We start from the raw sequence: 17585 nt of genomic DNA, 5'->3' as shown, positions 1-17585 counted from the left end.
CAGGTCTTCCTGCTGGGTTGGGTTTAGTCAGGTCTTCCTGCTGGGTTGGGTTTACCCAGGTCTTCCTGCTGGGTTTAGTCAGGTCTTCCTGCTGGGTTTACCCAGGTCTTCCTGCTGGGTTTAGTCAGGTCTTCCTGTTGGGTTTAGTCAGGTCTTCCTGCTGGGTTTAGTCAGGTCTTCCTGTTGGGTTTAGTCAGGTCTTCCTGCTGGGTTTAGTCAGGTCTTCCTGCTGGGTTGGGTTTAGTCAGGTCTTCCTGCTGGGTTTACTCAGGTCTTCCTGCTGGGTTTAGTCAGGTCTTCCTGCTGGGTTTAGTCAGGTCTTCCTGCTGGGTTTACCCAGGTCTTCCTGCTGGGTTTAGTCAGGTCTTCCTGCTGGGTTTAGTCAGGTCTTCCTGCTGGGTTTAGTCAGGTCTTCCTGCTGGGTTTACCCAGGTCTTCCTGCTGGGTTTAGTCAGGTCTTCCTGCTGGGTTTAGTCAGGTCTTCCTGCTGGGTTTAGTCAGGTCTTCATGCTGGGTTTAGTCAGGTCTTCCTGTTGGGTTTAGTCAGGTCTTCCTGCTGGGTTGGGTTTAGTCAGGTCTTCCTGTTGGGTTTAGCCAGGTCTTCCTGCTGGGTTTAGTCAGGTCTTCCTGCTGGGTTTAGTCAGGTCTTCCTGCTGGGTTGGGTTTAGTCAGGTCTTCCTGCTGGGTTTAGTCAGGTCTTCCTGCTGGGTTGGGTTTAGCCAGGTCTTCCTGTTGGGTTTAGCCAGGTCTTCCTGCTGGGTTTAGTCAGGTCTTCCTGCTGGGTTTAGTCAGGTCTTCCTGCTGGGTTGGGTTTAGTCAGGTCTTCCTGCTGGGTTTAGTCAGGTCTTCCTGCTGGGTTTAGTCAGGTCTTCCTGCTGGGTTTAGTCAGGTCTTCCTGCTGGGTTGGGTTTAGTCAGGTCTTCCTGTTGGGTTTAGTCAGGTCTTCCTGCTGGGTTGGGTTTAGTCAGGTCTTCCTGTTGGGTTTAGCCAGGTCTTCCTGCTGGGTTTAGTCAGGTCTTCCTGCTGGGTTGGGTTTAGTCAGGTCTTCCTGCTGGGTTGGGTTTAGTCAGGTCTTCCTGCTGGGTTTAGTCAGGTCTTCCTGTCGGGTTTAGCCAGGTCTTCCTGCTGGGTTTAGTCAGGTCTTCCTGCTGGGTTTAGTCAGGTCTTCCTGTTGGGTTTAGCCAGGTCTTCCTGCTGGGTTGGGTTTACCCAGGTCTTCCTGCTGGGTTTAGTCAGGTCTTCCTGCTGGGTTGGGTTTAGTCAGGTCTTCCTGCTGGGTTGGGTTTAGTCAGGTCTTCCTGCTGGGTTTAGTCAGGTCTTCCTGCTGGGTTTAGTCAGGTCTTCCTGTTGGGTTTAGTCAGGTCTTCCTGCTGGGTTTAGCCAGGTCTTCCTGTTGGGTTTAGTCAGGTCTTCCTGCTGGGTTTAGTCAGGTCTTCCTGCTGGGTTTAGTCAGGTCTTCCTGTTGGGTTTAGCCAGGTCTTCCTGCTGGGTTGGGTTTACCCAGGTCTTCCTGCTGGGTTTAGTCAGGTCTTCCTGCTGGGTTGGGTTTAGTCAGGTCTTCCTGCTGGGTTGGGTTTAGTCAGGTCTTCCTGCTGGGTTTAGTCAGGTCTTCCTGCTGGGTTTAGTCAGGTCTTCCTGTTGGGTTTAGTCAGGTCTTCCTGCTGGGTTTAGTCAGGTCTTCCTGCTGGGTTTAGTCAGGTCTTCCTGCTGGGTTTAGTCAGGTCTTCCTGCTGGGTTTAGTCAGGTCTTCCTGTTGGGTTTAGCCAGGTCTTCCTGCTGGGTTGGGTTTAGTCAGGTCTTCCTGCTGGGTTTAGTCAGGTCTTCCTGCTGGGTTTAGTCAGGTCTTCCTGCTGGGTTTAGTCAGGTCTTCCTGCTGGGTTGGGTTTAGTCAGGTCTTCCTGCTGGGTTTAGCCAGGTCTTCCTGCTGGGTTTAGTCAGGTCTTCCTGTTGGGTTTAGCCAGGTCTTCCTGCTGGGTTGGGTTTAGTCAGGTCTTCCTGCTGGGTTTAGTCAGGTCTTCCTGTTGGGTTTAGTCAGGTCTTCCTGCTGGGTTTAGCCAGGTCTTCCTGCTGGGTTTAGTCAGGTCTTCCTGCTGGGTTGGGTTTAGTCAGGTCTTCCTGCTGGGTTTAGTCAGGTCTTCCTGCTGGGTTTAGTCAGGTCTTCCTGCTGGGTTTAGTCAGGTCTTCCTGCTGGGTTGGGTTTAGTCAGGTCTTCCTGCTGGGTTGGGTTTAGTCAGGTCTTCCTGCTGGGTTTAGTCAGGTCTTCCTGCTGGGTTTAGTCAGGTCTTCCTGTTGGGTTTAGTCAGGTCTTCCTGTTGGGTTGGGTTTAGTCAGGTCTTCCTGCTGGGTTGGGTTTAGTCAGGTCTTCCTGCTGGGTTTAGTCAGGTCTTCCTGCTGGGTTTAGTCAGGTCTTCCTGCTGGGTTTAGTCAGGTCTTCCTGCTGGGTTTAGTCAGGTCTTCCTGCTGGGTTGGGTTTAGTCAGGTCTTCCTGCTGGGTTTAGTCGGGTCTTCCTGTTGGGTTTAGTCAGGTCTTCCTGCTGGGTTTAGCCAGGTCTTCCTGCTGGGTTTAGTCAGGTCTTCCTGCTGGGTTGGGTTTAGTCAGGTCTTCCTGCTGGGTTTAGTCAGGTCTTCCTGCTGGGTTTAGTCAGGTCTTCCTGCTGGGTTTAGTCAGGTCTTCCTGCTGGGTTGGGTTTAGTCAGGTCTTCCTGCTGGGTTGGGTTTAGTCAGGTCTTCCTGCTGGGTTTAGTCAGGTCTTCCTGCTGGGTTTAGTCAGGTCTTCCTGTTGGGTTTAGTCAGGTCTTCCTGTTGGGTTGGGTTTAGTCAGGTCTTCCTGCTGGGTTGGGTTTAGTCAGGTCTTCCTGCTGGGTTTAGTCAGGTCTTCCTGCTGGGTTTAGTCAGGTCTTCCTGCTGGGTTTAGTCAGGTCTTCCTGCTGGGTTTAGTCAGGTCTTCCTGCTGGGTTTAGTCAGGTCTTCCTGTTGGGTTTAGCCAGGTCTTCCTGCTGGGTTGGGTTTAGCCAGGTCTTCCTGTTGGGTTTAGCCAGGTCTTCCTGCTGGGTTTAGTCAGGTCTTCCTGCTGGGTTTAGTCAGGTCTTCCTGCTGGGTTGGGTTTAGTCAGGTCTTCCTGCTGGGTTTAGTCAGGTCTTCCTGCTGGGTTTAGTCAGGTCTTCCTGCTGGGTTTAGTCAGGTCTTCCTGCTGGGTTGGGTTTAGTCAGGTCTTCCTGTTGGGTTTAGTCAGGTCTTCCTGCTGGGTTGGGTTTAGTCAGGTCTTCCTGCTGGGTTTAGTCAGGTCTTCCTGCTGGGTTGGGTTTAGTCAGGTCTTCCTGCTGGGTTGGGTTTAGTCAGGTCTTCCTGCTGGGTTTAGTCAGGTCTTCCTGCTGGGTTGGGTTTAGTCAGGTCTTCCTGTTGGGTTTAGTCAGGTCTTCCTGCTGGGTTGGGTTTAGTCAGGTCTTCCTGCTGGGTTTAGTCAGGTCTTCCTGCTGGGTTTAGTCAGGTCTTCCTGCTGGGTTTAGTCAGGTCTTCCTGTTGGGTTTAGTCAGGTCTTCCTGTTGGGTTTAGTCAGGTCTTCCTGCTGGGTTTAGTCAGGTCTTCCTGCTGGGTTTAGTCAGGTCTTCCTGCTGGGTTTAGTCAGGTCTTCCTGTTGGGTTTAGTCAGGTCTTCCTGCTGGGTTTAGTCAGGTCTTCCTGTTGGGTTTAGTCAGGTCTTCCTGCTGGGTTTAGTCAGGTCTTCCTGCTGGGTTTAGTCAGGTCTTCCTGCTGGGTTTAGTCAGGTCTTCCTGCTGGGTTTAGTCAGGTCTTCCTGCTGGGTTTAGTCAGGTCTTCCTGCTGGGTTTAGTCAGGTCTTCCTGCTGGGTTTAGTCAGGTCTTCCTGCTGGGTTTAGTCAGGTCTTCCTTTTGGGTTTAGTCAGGTCTTCCTGCTGGGTTTAGTCAGGTCTTCCTGCTGGGTTTAGTCAGGTCTTCCTTCTGGGTTGGGTTTAGTCAGGTCTTCCTGCTGGGTTGGGTTTAGTCAGGTCTTCCTGCTGGGTTGGGTTTAGTCAGGTCTTCCTGCTGGGTTTAGTCAGGTCTTCCTGCTGGGTTGGGTTTAGTCAGGTCTTCCTGCTGGGTTGGGTTTAGTCAGGTCTTCCTGCTGGGTTTAGTCAGGTCTTCCTGTTGGGTTTAGCCAGGTCTTCCTGCTGGGTTTAGTCAGGTCTTCCTGCTGGGTTGGGTTTAGTCAGGTCTTCCTGCTGGGTTGGGTTTAGTCAGGTCTTCCTGCTGGGTTGGGTTTAGTCAGGTCTTCCTGCTGGGTTTAGTCAGGTCTTCCTGCTGGGTTTAGTCAGGTCTTCCTGTTGGGTTTAGTCAGGTCTTCCTGCTGGGTTGGGTTTAGTCAGGTCTTCCTGCTGGGTTGGGTTTAGTCAGGTCTTCCTGCTGGGTTTAGTCAGGTCTTCCTGCTGGGTTTAGTCAGGTCTTCCTGTTGGGTTTAGCCAGGTCTTCCTGCTGGGTTGGGTTTAGTCAGGTCTTCCTGCTGGGTTGGGTTTAGTCAGGTCTTCCTGCTGGGTTTAGTCAGGTCTTCCTGCTGGGTTGGGTTTAGTCAGGTCTTCCTGCTGGGTTTAGTCAGGTCTTCCTGTTGGGTTTAGCCAGGTCTTCCTGCTGGGTTGGGTTTACCCAGGTCTTCCTGCTGGGTTTAGCCAGGTCTTCCTGCTTGGTTTAGTCAGGTCTTCCTGCTGGGTTTAGTCAGGTCTTCCTGCTGGGTTTAGTCAGGTCTTCCTGCTGGGTTGGGTTTAGTCAGGTCTTCCTGCTGGGTTGGGTTTAGTCAGGTCTTCCTGCTGGGTTTAGTCAGGTCTTCCTGCTGGGTTGGGTTTAGTCAGGTCTTCCTGCTGGGTTTAGTCAGGTCTTCCTGCTGGGTTGGGTTTAGTCAGGTCTTCCTGCTGGGTTGGGTTTAGTCAGGTCTTCCTGCTGGGTTTAGTCAGGTCTTCCTGCTGGGTTGGGTTTAGTCAGGTCTTCCTGTTGGGTTTAGTCAGGTCTTCCTGCTGGGTTTAGTCAGGTCTTCCTGCTGGGTTGGGTTTAGTCAGGTCTTCCTGCTGGGTTTAGTCAGGTCTTCCTGTTGGGTTTAGCCAGGTCTTCCTGCTGGGTTTAGTCAGGTCTTCCTGCTGGGTTGGGTTTAGTCAGGTCTTCCTGCTGGGTTTAGTCAGGTCTTCCTGCTGGGTTTACCCAGGTCTTCCTGCTTGGTTTAGCCAGGTCTTCCTGCTGGGTTTAGCCAGGTCTTCCTGCTGGGTTTAGTCAGGTCTTCCTGCTGGGTTTAGTCAGGTCTTCCTGCTGGGTTGGGTTTAGTCAGGTCTTCCTGCTGGGTTTAGCCAGGTCTTCCTGCTGGGTTTAGTCAGGTCTTCCTGCTGGGTTTAGTCAGGTCTTCCTGCTGGGTTTAGTCAGGTCTTCCTGTTGGGTTTAGCCAGGTCTTCCTGCTGGGTTTAGTCAGGTCTTCCTGCTGGGTTTAGTCAGGTCTTCCTGTTGGGTTTAGTCAGGTCTTCCTGTTGGGTTTAGTCAGGTCTTCCTGCTGGGTTTAGCTTCTCTTTGTTTCCCAGGCCTCATTTTTGTGTGTGGATATCTTTGATGTGTTTTTTTGTGTATGTAACAATTGCAGGAGTATATGTGGTACAGAAAGCATACGTACATGCGTCTAGATGGTTCTTCCAAAATCTCTGAGAGACGTGACATGGTTGCAGACTTCCAAACTAGGTCAGACATTTTTGTCTTCCTGCTGAGTACAAGAGCTGGAGGGCTTGGCATTAACCTCACAGCTGCTGACACGGTAACTTTTCTACTTGACACTTTTCTACTTGACACTTTTCTACTGGACACTTTTCTACTGGACACTTTTCTACTGGATGCTTTTCTACTGGACGCTTTTCTACTGGACACTTTTCTACTTGACACTTTTCTACTGGACACTTTTCTACTTGACACTTTTCTACTTGACACTTTTCTACTGGACACTTTTCTACTTGACACTTTTCTACTTGACACTTTTCTACTGGACACTTTTCTACTTGACACTTTTCTACTTGACACTTTTCTACTTGACACTTTTCTACTTGACACTTTTCTACTGGACACTTTTCTACTGGACACTTTTCTACTGGACACTTTTCTACTTGACACTTTTCTACTGGACACTTTTCTACTGGACACTTTTCTACTGGACACTTTTCTACTTGACACTTTTCTACTTGACACTTTTCTACTGGACACTTTCTACTTGACACTTTTCTACTTGACACTTTTCTACTGGACACTTTTCTACTGGACACTTTTCTACTGGACACTTTTCTACTGGACACTTTTCTACTGGACACTTTTCTACTTGACACTTTTCTACTGGACACTTTTCTACTGGACACTTTTCTACTGGACACTTTTCTACTTGACACTTTTCTACTTGACACTTTTCTACTGGACACTTTTCTACTGGACACTTTTCTACTTGACACTTTTCTACTGGACACTTTTCTACTGGACACTTTTCTACTGGACACTTTTCTACTGGACACTTTTCTACTTGACACTTTTCTACTTGACACTTTTCTACTGGACACTTTTCTACTGGACACTTTTCTACTTGACACTTTTCTACTTGACACTTTTCTACTGGACAATTTTCTACTTGATGCTTTTCTACTGGACACTTTTCTACTGGACACTTTTCTACTTGACACTTTTCTACTTGATGCTTTTCTACTGGACACTTTTCTACTGGACACTTTTCTACTGGACACTTTTCTACTGGACACTTTTCTACTGGGACACTTTTCTACTTGATGCTTTTCTACTTGACATTTTTGTATTGGACACTTTTGTACTGGACACTTTTCTACTGGACACTTTTCTACTTAGGTCATGTATGAATCCACGAGTGTTCCCTTAGGTCATGTATGAATCCACGAGTGTTCCCTTAGGTCATGTATGAATCCATGAGTGTTCCCTTAGGTCATGTATGAATCCATGAGTGTTCCTTTAGGTCATGTATGAATCCATGAGTGTTCCCTTAGGTCATGTATGAATCCATGAGTGTTCCCTTAGGTCATGTATGAATCCATGAGTGTTCCCTTAGGTCATGTATGAATCCATGAGTGTTCCCTTAGGTCATCTTCTATGACAGTGACTGGAACCCCACAGTAGACCAGCAGGCCATGGACCGAGCCCATAGGCTGGGACAAACCAAGCAAGTAACGGTCTACAGGCTCATCTGTAAAGGGACTATAGAGGAACGTATTTTACAGAGGGCTAAAGAAAAAAGTGAGGTATGGCAATCTCTCTATTCATTGTTCAAGCCAGTCCTACATAGGCTTTAGGGTTAGAGTTAGGGTTAGGGTGGCTGGTGTTAAACTCAATGAATTATTGACCTCACCATGTGACTATGTTATGTTGACCACAGTATGTGACTATGTTATGTTGACCACAGTATGTGACTATGTTGACCACAGTATGTGACTATGTTATGTTGACCTCAGTATGTGACTATGTTGACCTCAGTATGTTGACCTCAGTATGTGACTATGTTGACCACAGTATGTGACTATGTTGACCTCAGTATGTGACTATGTTGACCACAGTATGTGACTATGTTATGTTGACCTCAGTATGTGACTATGTTGACCTCAGTATGTGACTATGTTGACCACAGTATGTGACTATGTTATGTTGACCTCAGTATGTGACTATGTTGACCTCAGTATGTTGACCTCAGTATGTGACTATGTTGACCTCAGTATGTGACTATGTTGACCTCAGTATGTGACTATGTTGACCGCAGTATGTGACTATGTTGACCACAGTATGTGACTATGTTGACCTCAGTATGTGACTATGTTGACCACAGTATGTGACTATGTTATGTTGACCTCACCATGTGACTATGTTGACCACAGTATGTGACTATGTTATGTTGACCTCAGTATGTGACTATGTTGACCTCAGTATGTGACTATGTTATGTTGACCTCAGTATGTGACTATGTTGACCTCAGTATGTTGACCTCAGTATGTGACTATGTTGACCTCAGTATGTGACTATGTTGACCTCACCATGTGACCATGTTATGTTGACCACAGTATGTGACTATGTTGACCACAGTATGTGACTATGTTGACCACAGTATGTGACTATGTTATGTTGACCTCAGTATGTGACTATGTTGACCTCAGTATGTGACTATGTTGACCTCAGTATGTGACTATGTTGACCTCAGTATGTGACTATGTTGACCACAGTATGTGACTATGTTGACCACAGTATGTGACCATGTTGACCTCAGTATGTGACTATGTTGACCACAGTATGTGACTATGTTGACCTCAGTATGTGACTATGTTGACCACAGTATGTGACCATGTTGACCTCAGTATGTGACTATGTTGACCACAGTATGTGACTATGTTGACCTCAGTATGTGACTATGTTGACCTCAGTATGTGACTATGTTGACCTCAGTATGTGACTATGTTGACTTCAGTATGTGACTATGTTGACTTCAGTATGTGACTATGTTGACCTCAGTATGTGACTATGTTGTGCTTACCTCAGTATGTGACTATGTTGACTTCAGTATGTGACTATGTTGACCTCAGTATGTGACTATGTTGTGCTGACCTCAGTATGTGACTATGTTGTGCTTACCTCAGTATGTGACTATGTTGACCTCAGTATGTGACTATGTTGACCACAGTATGTGACTATGTTGACCTCAGTATGTTGACCTCAGTATGTGACTATGTTGACCTCAGTATGTTGACCTCAGTATGTGACTATGTTGTACTGACCTCAGTATGTGACTATGTTGACCTCAGTATGTGACTATGTTGACCTCAGTATGTGACTATGTTGACCTCAGTATGTGACTATGTTGACCTCAGTATGTGACTATGTTGACCTCAGTATGTGACTATGTTGACCTCAGTATGTGACTATGTTGACCGCAGTATGTTGACCGCAGTATGTGTCTCCCATACAGATCCAGAAAATGGTTATCTCAGGCGGCAGTTACAAGCCTGACACCCTGAAACCTAGAGAGGTTGTATCCCTGCTCATTGATGATGAGGAAATGGAAAAAAAGTGTAAGCAGCCACTCCCTGCTTGATACCATCTTTTTATCCTTGTGTTCATTGTCTGACATTGTGTGATGACATTTGAGGGTCTGACATTGTGTGATGACATTTGGGGGTCTGACATTGTGTGATGACATTTGGGGGTCTTACATTGTGAGATGACATTTGGGGGTCTGACATTGTGTGATGACATTTGGGAGTCTGACATTGTGAGATGACATTTGGGGGTCTGACATTGATGACATTTGGGAGTCTGACATTGTGAGATGACATTTGGGAGTCTGACATTGTGTGATGACATTTGGGAGTCTGACATTGTGAGATGACATTTGGGGGTCTGACATTGTGTGATGACATTTGGGAGTCTGACATTGTGAGATGACATTTGGGGGTCTGACATTGTTTGATGACATTTGGGAGTCTGACATTGTGAGATGACATTTGGGAGTCTGACATTGTGAGATGACATTTGGGAGTCTGACATTGTGTGATGACATTTGGGAGTCTGACATTGTGTGATGACATTTGAGGGTCTGACATTGTGTGATGACATATTTTGGGGAGGGGGTTGAAGCTTTTAGAATGGTCAGCCACTCCAGCCCCCAGCGTTGAATTGATTCCTAGTTAGTGCTGTTGTCCTATGAACTCTCTTGGTTGCTCAGATCTTTTTTTTCACTTTCAGTGCTCACTCGACAGTTTGAGAAAGTGGGGGATGATCCCAATCTTGGCACCATTTTTAGGAAGAGGAAAAGGGAATACAAGGTTAGTTTTGTGGGGGGATGATCCCAATCTTGGCACCATTTTTAGGAACAGGAAAAGGGAATACAAGGTTAGTTTTGTCCTCTAGACACTAGCCAATGGCCAGGACAAGGTTAGTTTTGTCCTCTAGACACTAGCTCAGGACAAGGTTAGTTTTGTCCTCTAGACACTAGCCCAGGACAAGGTTAGTTTTGTCCTCTAGACACTAGCCAATGGCCAGGACAAGGTTAGTTTTGTCCTCTAGACACTAGCTCAGGACAAGGTTAGTTTTGTCCTCTAGACACTAGCCCAGGACAAGGTTAGTTTTGTCCTCTAGACACTAGCCCAGGACAAGGTTAGTTTTGTCCTCTAGACACTAGCCAATGGCCAGGACAAGGTTAGTTTTGTCCTCTAGACACTAGCCAATGGCCAGAAGTTTTTGCTGTTTTTGATTAGAGTTTTTGTTTTGAAGAAACGAGATGGCAGTAAAAAGAAAAGTGTGACAGAAGAGAAGAATGTGACCATACCTGCCCCAGACCAGGACTCTATTGGTGATTCCATGCCAGCTAGTCCGGTATGTCACTGCTAGCTAGTCTGACATATGTCAGTGCCAGCTGTCATATGTTGGCCTTACATAAGATAATTGAATAATTAGCACCAAAAGCTTGTGCCCTTGTGGAATCTTGATTTATTCTTGATGTTGTTTAGATGTCATTCTGTAGTGAGCTGACATCTGCCCACATGTCAGTCGGCAGTGAGGCCACGGCACAAGATGACAGCAATGACGGGGGGCTGGTTATTGTGGATGACAGCTTGCACTTTACGCCAGGTACGTCATGACGACATGATGACATGACGACATGATGTCATGACGACATGATGTAATGACGACATGATGTCATGACGACATGATGTAATGACGACATGATGTAATGATGACAGGTGTCTTGAGGGATGTCATCAAACTCTTGTCCTGTTCTTGAACCCCCTCTTCTCTCTAGTCCTGTGGTTGAACCCTCTCTTCTCTCTAGTCCTATGGTTGAACCCTCTCTTCTCTCTAGTCCTATGGTTGAACCCTCTCTTCTCTCTAGTCCTATGGTTGAACCCTCTCTTCTCTCTAGTCCTGTGGTTGAACCCTCTCTTCTCTCTAGTCCTATGGTTGAACCCTCTCTTCTCTCTAGTCCTGTGGTTGAACCCTCTCTTCTCTCTAGTCCTGTGGTTGAACCCTCTCTTCTCCCTAGTCCTGTGGTTGAACCCTCTCTTCTCTCTAGTCCTGTGGTTGAACCCTCTCTTCTCCCTAGTCTCTAGTCCTATGGTTGAACCCTCTCTTCTCCCTAGTCCTGTGGTTGAACCCTCTCTTCTCTCTAGTCCTGTGGTTGAACCCTCTCTTCTCCCTAGTCCTGTGGTTGAACCCTCTCTTCTCTCTAGTCCTGTGGTTGAACCCTCTCTTCTCCCTAGTCTCTAGTCCTATGGTTGAACCCTCTCTTCTCCCTAGTCCTGTGGTTGAACCCTCTCTTCTCCCTAGTCCTGTGGTTGAACCCTCTCTTCTCTCTAGTCCTGTGGTTGAACCCTCTCTTCTCCCTAGTCCTATGGTTGAACCCTCTCTTCTCCCTAGTCCTGTGGTTGAACCCTCTCTTCTCCCTAGTCCTATGGTTGAACCCTCTCTTCTCTCTAGTCCTGTGGTTGAACCCTCTCTTCTCCCTAGTCCTATGGTTGAACCCTCTCTTCTCCCTAGTCCTGTGGTTGAACCCTCTCTTCTCTCTAGTCCTGTGGTTGAACCCTCTCTTCTCTCTAGTCCTGTGGTTGAACCCTCTCCTCTCTCTAGTCCTGTTCTTGAACCCTCTCTTCTCTCTAGTCCTATGGTTGAACCCTCTCTTCTCCCTAGTCCTGTTCTTGAACCCTCTCTTCTCTCTAGTCCTGTGGTTGAACCCTCTCTTCTCTCTAGTCCTGTGGTTGAACCCTCTCTTCTCTCTAGTCCTGTGGTTGAACCCTCTCTTCTCCCTAGTCCTGTGGTTGAACCCTCTCTTCTCTCTAGTCCTATGGTTGAACCCTCTCTTCTCCCTAGTCCTATGGTTGAACCCTCTCTTCTCTCTAGTCCTGTGGTTGAACCCTCTCTTCTCCCTAGTCCTGTTCTTGAACCCTCTCTTCTCTCTAGTCCTGTGGTTGAACCCTCTCTTCTCTCTAGTCCTGTGGTTGAACCCTCTCTTCTCCCTAGTCCTATGGTTGAACCCTCTCTTCTCCCTAGTCCTGTGGTTGAACCCTCTCTTCTCCCTAGTCCTGTGGTTGAACCCTCTCTTCTCTCTAGTCCTGTGGTTGAACCCTCTCTTCTCTCTAGTCCTGTGGTTGAACCCTCTCTTCTCCCTAGTCCTGTTCTTGAACCCTCTCTTCTCTCTAGTCCTATGGTTGAACCCTCTCTTCTCCCTAGTCCTGTGGTTGAACCCTCTCCTCTCTCTAGTCCTGTGGTTGAACCCTCTCTTCTCTCTAGTCCTGTGGTTGAACCCTCTCTTCTCCCTAGTCCTATGGTTGAACCCTCTCTTCTCTCTAGTCCTATGGTTGAACCCTCTCTTCTCCCTAGTCCTATGGTTGAACCCTCTCTTCTCCCTAGTCCTGTTCTTGAACCCTCTCTTCTCTCTAGTCCTGTGGTTGAACCCTCTCTTCTCTCTAGTCCTGTGGTTGAACCCTCTCTTCTCCCTAGTCCTATGGTTGAACCCTCTCTTCTCCCTAGTCCTATGGTTGAACCCTCTCTTCTCCCTAGTCCTGTGGTTGAACCCTCTCTTCTCCCTAGTCCTATGGTTGAACCCTCTCTTCTCCCTAGTCCTGTGGTTGAACCCTCTCTTCTCCCTAGTCCTATGGTTGAACCCTCTCTTCTCTCTAGTCCTGTGGTTGAACCCTCTCTTCTCTCTAGTCCTATGGTTGAACCCTCTCTTCTCTCTAGTCCTGTGGTTGAACCCTCTCTTCTCTCTAGTCCTGTGGTTGAACCCTCTCTTCTCCCTAGTCCTGTGGTTGAACCCTCTCTTCTCTCTAGTCCTGTGGTTGAACCCTCTCTTCTCCCTAGTCTCTAGTCCTATGGTTGAACCCTCTCTTCTCCCTAGTCCTGTGGTTGAACCCTCTCTTCTCTCTAGTCCTGTGGTTGAACCCTCTCTTCTCCCTAGTCCTGTGGTTGAACCCTCTCTTCTCTCTAGTCCTGTGGTTGAACCCTCTCTTCTCCCTAGTCTCTAGTCCTATGGTTGAACCCTCTCTTCTCCCTAGTCCTGTGGTTGAACCCTCTCTTCTCCCTAGTCCTGTGGTTGAACCCTCTCTTCTCTCTAGTCCTGTGGTTGAACCCTCTCTTCTCCCTAGTCCTATGGTTGAACCCTCTCTTCTCCCTAGTCCTGTGGTTGAACCCTCTCTTCTCCCTAGTCCTATGGTTGAACCCTCTCTTCTCTCTAGTCCTGTGGTTGAACCCTCTCTTCTCCCTAGTCCTATGGTTGAACCCTCTCTTCTCTCTAGTCCTATGGTTGAACCCTCTCTTCTCCCTAGTCCTATGGTTGAACCCTCTCTTCTCCCTAGTCCTGTTCTTGAACCCTCTCTTCTCCCTAGTCCTGTGGTTGAACCCTCTCTTCTCCCTAGTCCTATGGTTGAACCCTCTCTTCTCTCTAGTCCTGTGGTTGAACCCTCTCTTCTCCCTAGTCCTGTGGTTGAACCCTCTCTTCTCCCTAGTCCTGTGGTTGAACCCTCTCTTCTCTCTAGTCCTGTGGTTGAACCCTCTCTTCTCTCTAGTCCTGTGGTTGAACCCTCTCCTCTCTCTAGTCCTGTTCTTGAACCCTCTCTTCTCTCTAGTCCTATGGTTGAACCCTCTCTTCTCCCTAGTCCTGTTCTTGAACCCTCTCTTCTCTCTAGTCCTGTGGTTGAACCCTCTCTTCTCTCTAGTCCTGTGGTTGAACCCTCTCTTCTCTCTAGTCCTGTGGTTGAACCCTCTCTTCTCCCTAGTCCTGTGGTTGAACCCTCTCTTCTCTCTAGTCCTATGGTTGAACCCTCTCTTCTCCCTAGTCCTATGGTTGAACCCTCTCTTCTCTCTAGTCCTGTGGTTGAACCCTCTCTTCTCCCTAGTCCTGTTCTTGAACCCTCTCTTCTCTCTAGTCCTGTGGTTGAACCCTCTCTTCTCTCTAGTCCTGTGGTTGAACCCTCTCTTCTCCCTAGTCCTATGGTTGAACCCTCTCTTCTCCCTAGTCCTGTGGTTGAACCCTCTCTTCTCCCTAGTCCTGTGGTTGAACCCTCTCTTCTCTCTAGTCCTGTGGTTGAACCCTCTCTTCTCTCTAGTCCTGTGGTTGAACCCTCTCTTCTCCCTAGTCCTGTTCTTGAACCCTCTCTTCTCTCTAGTCCTATGGTTGAACCCTCTCTTCTCCCTAGTCCTGTGGTTGAATCCTCTCCTCTCTCTAGTCCTGTGGTTGAACCCTCTCTTCTCTCTAGTCCTGTGGTTGAACCCTCTCTTCTCCCTAGTCCTATGGTTGAACCCTCTCTTCTCTCTAGTCCTATGGTTGAACCCTCTCTTCTCCCTAGTCCTATGGTTGAACCCTCTCTTCTCCCTAGTCCTGTTCTTGAACCCTCTCTTCTCTCTAGTCCTGTGGTTGAACCCTCTCTTCTCTCTAGTCCTGTGGTTGAACCCTCTCTTCTCCCTAGTCCTATGGTTGAACCCTCTCTTCTCCCTAGTCCTATGGTTGAACCCTCTCTTCTCCCTAGTCCTGTGGTTGAACCCTCTCTTCTCCCTAGTCCTATGGTTGAACCCTCTCTTCTCCCTAGTCCTGTGGTTGAACCCTCTCTTCTCCCTAGTCCTATGGTTGAACCCTCTCTTCTCTCTAGTCCTGTGGTTGAACCCTCTCTTCTCTCTAGTCCTGTGGTTGAACCCTCTCTTCTCCCTAGTCCTATGGTTGAACCCTCTCTTCTCCCTAGTCCTGTGGTTGAACCCTCTCTTCTCCCTAGTCCTATGGTTGAACCCTCTCTTCTCCCTAGTCCTATGGTTGAACCCTCTCTTCTCCCTAGTCCTATGGTTGAACCCTCTCTTCTCTCTAGTCCTGTGGTTGAACCCTCTCTTCTCCCTAGTCCTATGGTTGAACCCTCTCTTCTCCCTAGTCCTGTGGTTGAACCCTCTCTTCTCCCTAGTCCTATGGTTGAACCCTCTCTTCTCCCTAGTCCTATGGTTGAACCCTCTCTTCTCCCTAGTCCTGTGGTTGAACCCTCTCTTCTCTCTAGTCTCTAGTCCTATGGTTGAACCCTCTCTTCTCTCTAGTCCTATGGTTGAACCCTCTCTTCTCTCTAGTCCTGTGGTTGAACCCTCTCTTCTCCCTAGTCCTGTTCTTGAACCCTCTCTTCTCTCTAGTCCTGTGGTTGAACCCTCTCTTCTCTCTAGTCCTGTGGTTGAACCCTCTCTTCTCCCTAGTCCTATGGTTGAACCCTCTCTTCTCCCTAGTCCTGTGGTTGAACCCTCTCTTCTCCCTAGTCCTGTGGTTGAACCCTCTCTTCTCTCTAGTCCTGTGGTTGAACCCTCTCTTCTCTCTAGTCCTGTGGTTGAACCCTCTCTTCTCCCTAGTCCTGTTCTTGAACCCTCTCTTCTCTCTAGTCCTATGGTTGAACCCTCTCTTCTCCCTAGTCCTGTGGTTGAACCCTCTCCTCTCTCTAGTCCTGTGGTTGAACCCTCTCTTCTCTCTAGTCATGTGGTTGAACCCTCTCTTCTCCCTAGTCCTATGGTTGAACCCTCTCTTCTCTCTAGTCCTATGGTTGAACCCTCTCTTCTCCCTAGTCCTATGGTTGAACCCTCTCTTCTCCCTAGTCCTGTTCTTGAACCCTCTCTTCTCTCTAGTCCTGTGGTTGAACCCTCTCTTCTCTCTAGTCCTGTGGTTGAACCCTCTCTTCTCCCTAGTCCTATGGTTGAACCCTCTCTTCTCCCTAGTCCTATGGTTGAACCCTCTCTTCTCCCTAGTCCTGTGGTTGAACCCTCTCTTCTCCCTAGTCCTATGGTTGAACCCTCTCTTCTCCCTAGTCCTGTGGTTGAACCCTCTCTTCTCCCTAGTCCTATGGTTGAACCCTCTCTTCTCTCTAGTCCTGTGGTTGAACCCTCTCTTCTCTCTAGTCCTGTGGTTGAACCCTCTCTTCTCCCTAGTCCTATGGTTGAACCCTCTCTTCTCCCTAGTCCTGTGGTTGAACCCTCTCTTCTCCCTAGTCCTATGGTTGAACCCTCTCTTCTCCCTAGTCCTATGGTTGAACCCTCTCTTCTCCCTAGTCCTATGGTTGAACCCTCTCTTCTCTCTAGTCCTGTGGTTGAACCCTCTCTTCTCCCTAGTCCTATGGTTGAACCCTCTCTTCTCCCTAGTCCTGTGGTTGAACCCTCTCTTCTCCCTAGTCCTATGGTTGAACCCTCTCTTCTCCCTAGTCCTATGGTTGAACCCTCTCTTCTCCCTAGTCCTGTGGTTGAACCCTCTCTTCTCTCTAGTCTCTAGTCCTATGGTTGAACCCTCTCTTCTCCCTAGTCCTGTGGTTGAACCCTCTCTTCTCTCTAGTCCTGTGGTTGAACCCTCTCTTCTCTCTAGTCCTGTGGTTGAACCCTCTCTTCTCCCTAGTCCTGTGGTTGAACCCTCTCTTCTCTCTAGTCCTGTGGTTGAACCCTCTCCTCTCCCTAGTCCTGTGGTTGAACCCTCTCTTCTCTCTTGTCCTATGGTTGAACCCTCTCTTCTCCCTAGTCCTATGGTTGAACCCTCTCTTCTCTCTAGTCCTGTTCTTGAACCCTCTCTTCTCCCTAGTCCTGTGGTTGAACCCTCTCTTCTCTCTAGTCCTGTTCTTGAACCCTCTCTTCTCCCTAGTCCTGTGGTTGAACCCTCTCTTCTCTCTAGTCCTGTGGTTGAACCCTCTCTTCTCCCTAGTCCTGTTCTTGAACCCTCTCTTCTCCCTAGTCCTGTGGTTGAACCCTCTCTTCTCTCTAGTCCTGTGGTTGAACCCTCTCTTCTCCCTAGTCCTGTGGTTGAACCCTCTCTTCTCTCTAGTCCTGTGGTTGAACCCTCTCTTCTCTCTAGTCTCTAGTCCTGTTGTTGAACCCCCCAAGCGAGGTCGAGGCCGCCCCAGGGGCTCAAGTGTAGGCAAGCGAGGGCGAGGGCGTGGCAGTGCCAGAAAGGCCATGTCAGCTGCAGAAATAGCAGGGGCGCATGCAGGCATGACGGCAGCTTATGCTGCCTATGGCTACAACTTAAAAGGTCAGTCACCTTTCTCTCATTCTCTCTTTTTCTGTCTCTCATTGGTTCTCTTTCTCTGTCTCTCATTGGTTCTCTGCCATTGTTTCTCTCTGTCTCTCTCTGTCCCTCTCTGTCTCTCATTGTGTCTCTCTGTCTCTCATTGTTTCTCTCTATCTCTCATTGTCTCTCTGTCTCTCTCTATCTCTCATTGTCTCTCTGTCTCTCTAATTCTCTATTTTTTTGTTTCAGCCTCAGGACAAAGCAAGAGCTGAAGCTTGAAATAAAAATTTTATTCTTTGTGTGGTTTTCATTTTTTTTTTTACTTGAACAATTTCTCTCTATTGACAAGCATAGCAATAGGTAGTCCAAACTGAAATTAACTATTGATTGCAGACTTCTGGAGTGAGTATCTCTTGAAAGAACTTTTAATTGTAAGCTCTATGCCACAAATTTTATAAAAATATCTCAATAAATAAAAAAGTTATGCGATTTTTAAAAAAGCAAAATTTGGTAAAAAACTGATTTCCAAAAAGTGCCATTTTTGAGAACCCATATTTTCTAAACTAAACAACATAGAAGTG

General features: G+C 48.0%; 1 protein-coding gene across 6 annotated transcripts in view; it reads left to right on the top strand.

Moving 5' to 3' along the window:
- Window positions 1-17317, top strand: part of LOC131935696 (chromatin-remodeling ATPase INO80) — a 94889-nt gene extending 77572 nt beyond the window's left edge. For all 6 annotated transcript variants that reach the window (XM_059292232.1, XM_059292233.1, XM_059292231.1 and 3 more), the window contains exons 29-36: window positions 5608-5775; window positions 7106-7264; window positions 8974-9076; window positions 9750-9829; window positions 10278-10379; window positions 10514-10634; window positions 16849-17025; window positions 17254-17317. In XM_059292232.1, the coding sequence (XP_059148215.1) occupies window positions 5608-5775; window positions 7106-7264; window positions 8974-9076; window positions 9750-9829; window positions 10278-10379; window positions 10514-10634; window positions 16849-17025; window positions 17254-17276 (933 nt within the window). In that variant the 3' untranslated portion in view covers window positions 17277-17317. The remainder of the gene's footprint in view (window positions 1-5607; window positions 5776-7105; window positions 7265-8973; window positions 9077-9749; window positions 9830-10277; window positions 10380-10513; window positions 10635-16848; window positions 17026-17253) is intronic.
- Window positions 17318-17585: the final 268 nt, after the last annotated feature.

The sequence above is a fragment of the Physella acuta genome, unplaced genomic scaffold (genome assembly GCF_028476545.2).
Source record: "Physella acuta isolate Inbredline_101_S28 unplaced genomic scaffold, ASM2847654v3 ptg000155l, whole genome shotgun sequence".
In the NCBI taxonomy this organism is placed as follows: domain Eukaryota; kingdom Metazoa; phylum Mollusca; class Gastropoda; family Physidae; genus Physella; species Physella acuta.
Note: the sequence above shows the minus strand (reverse complement) of the source record. Positions and strands in the feature narration are given on the sequence as shown.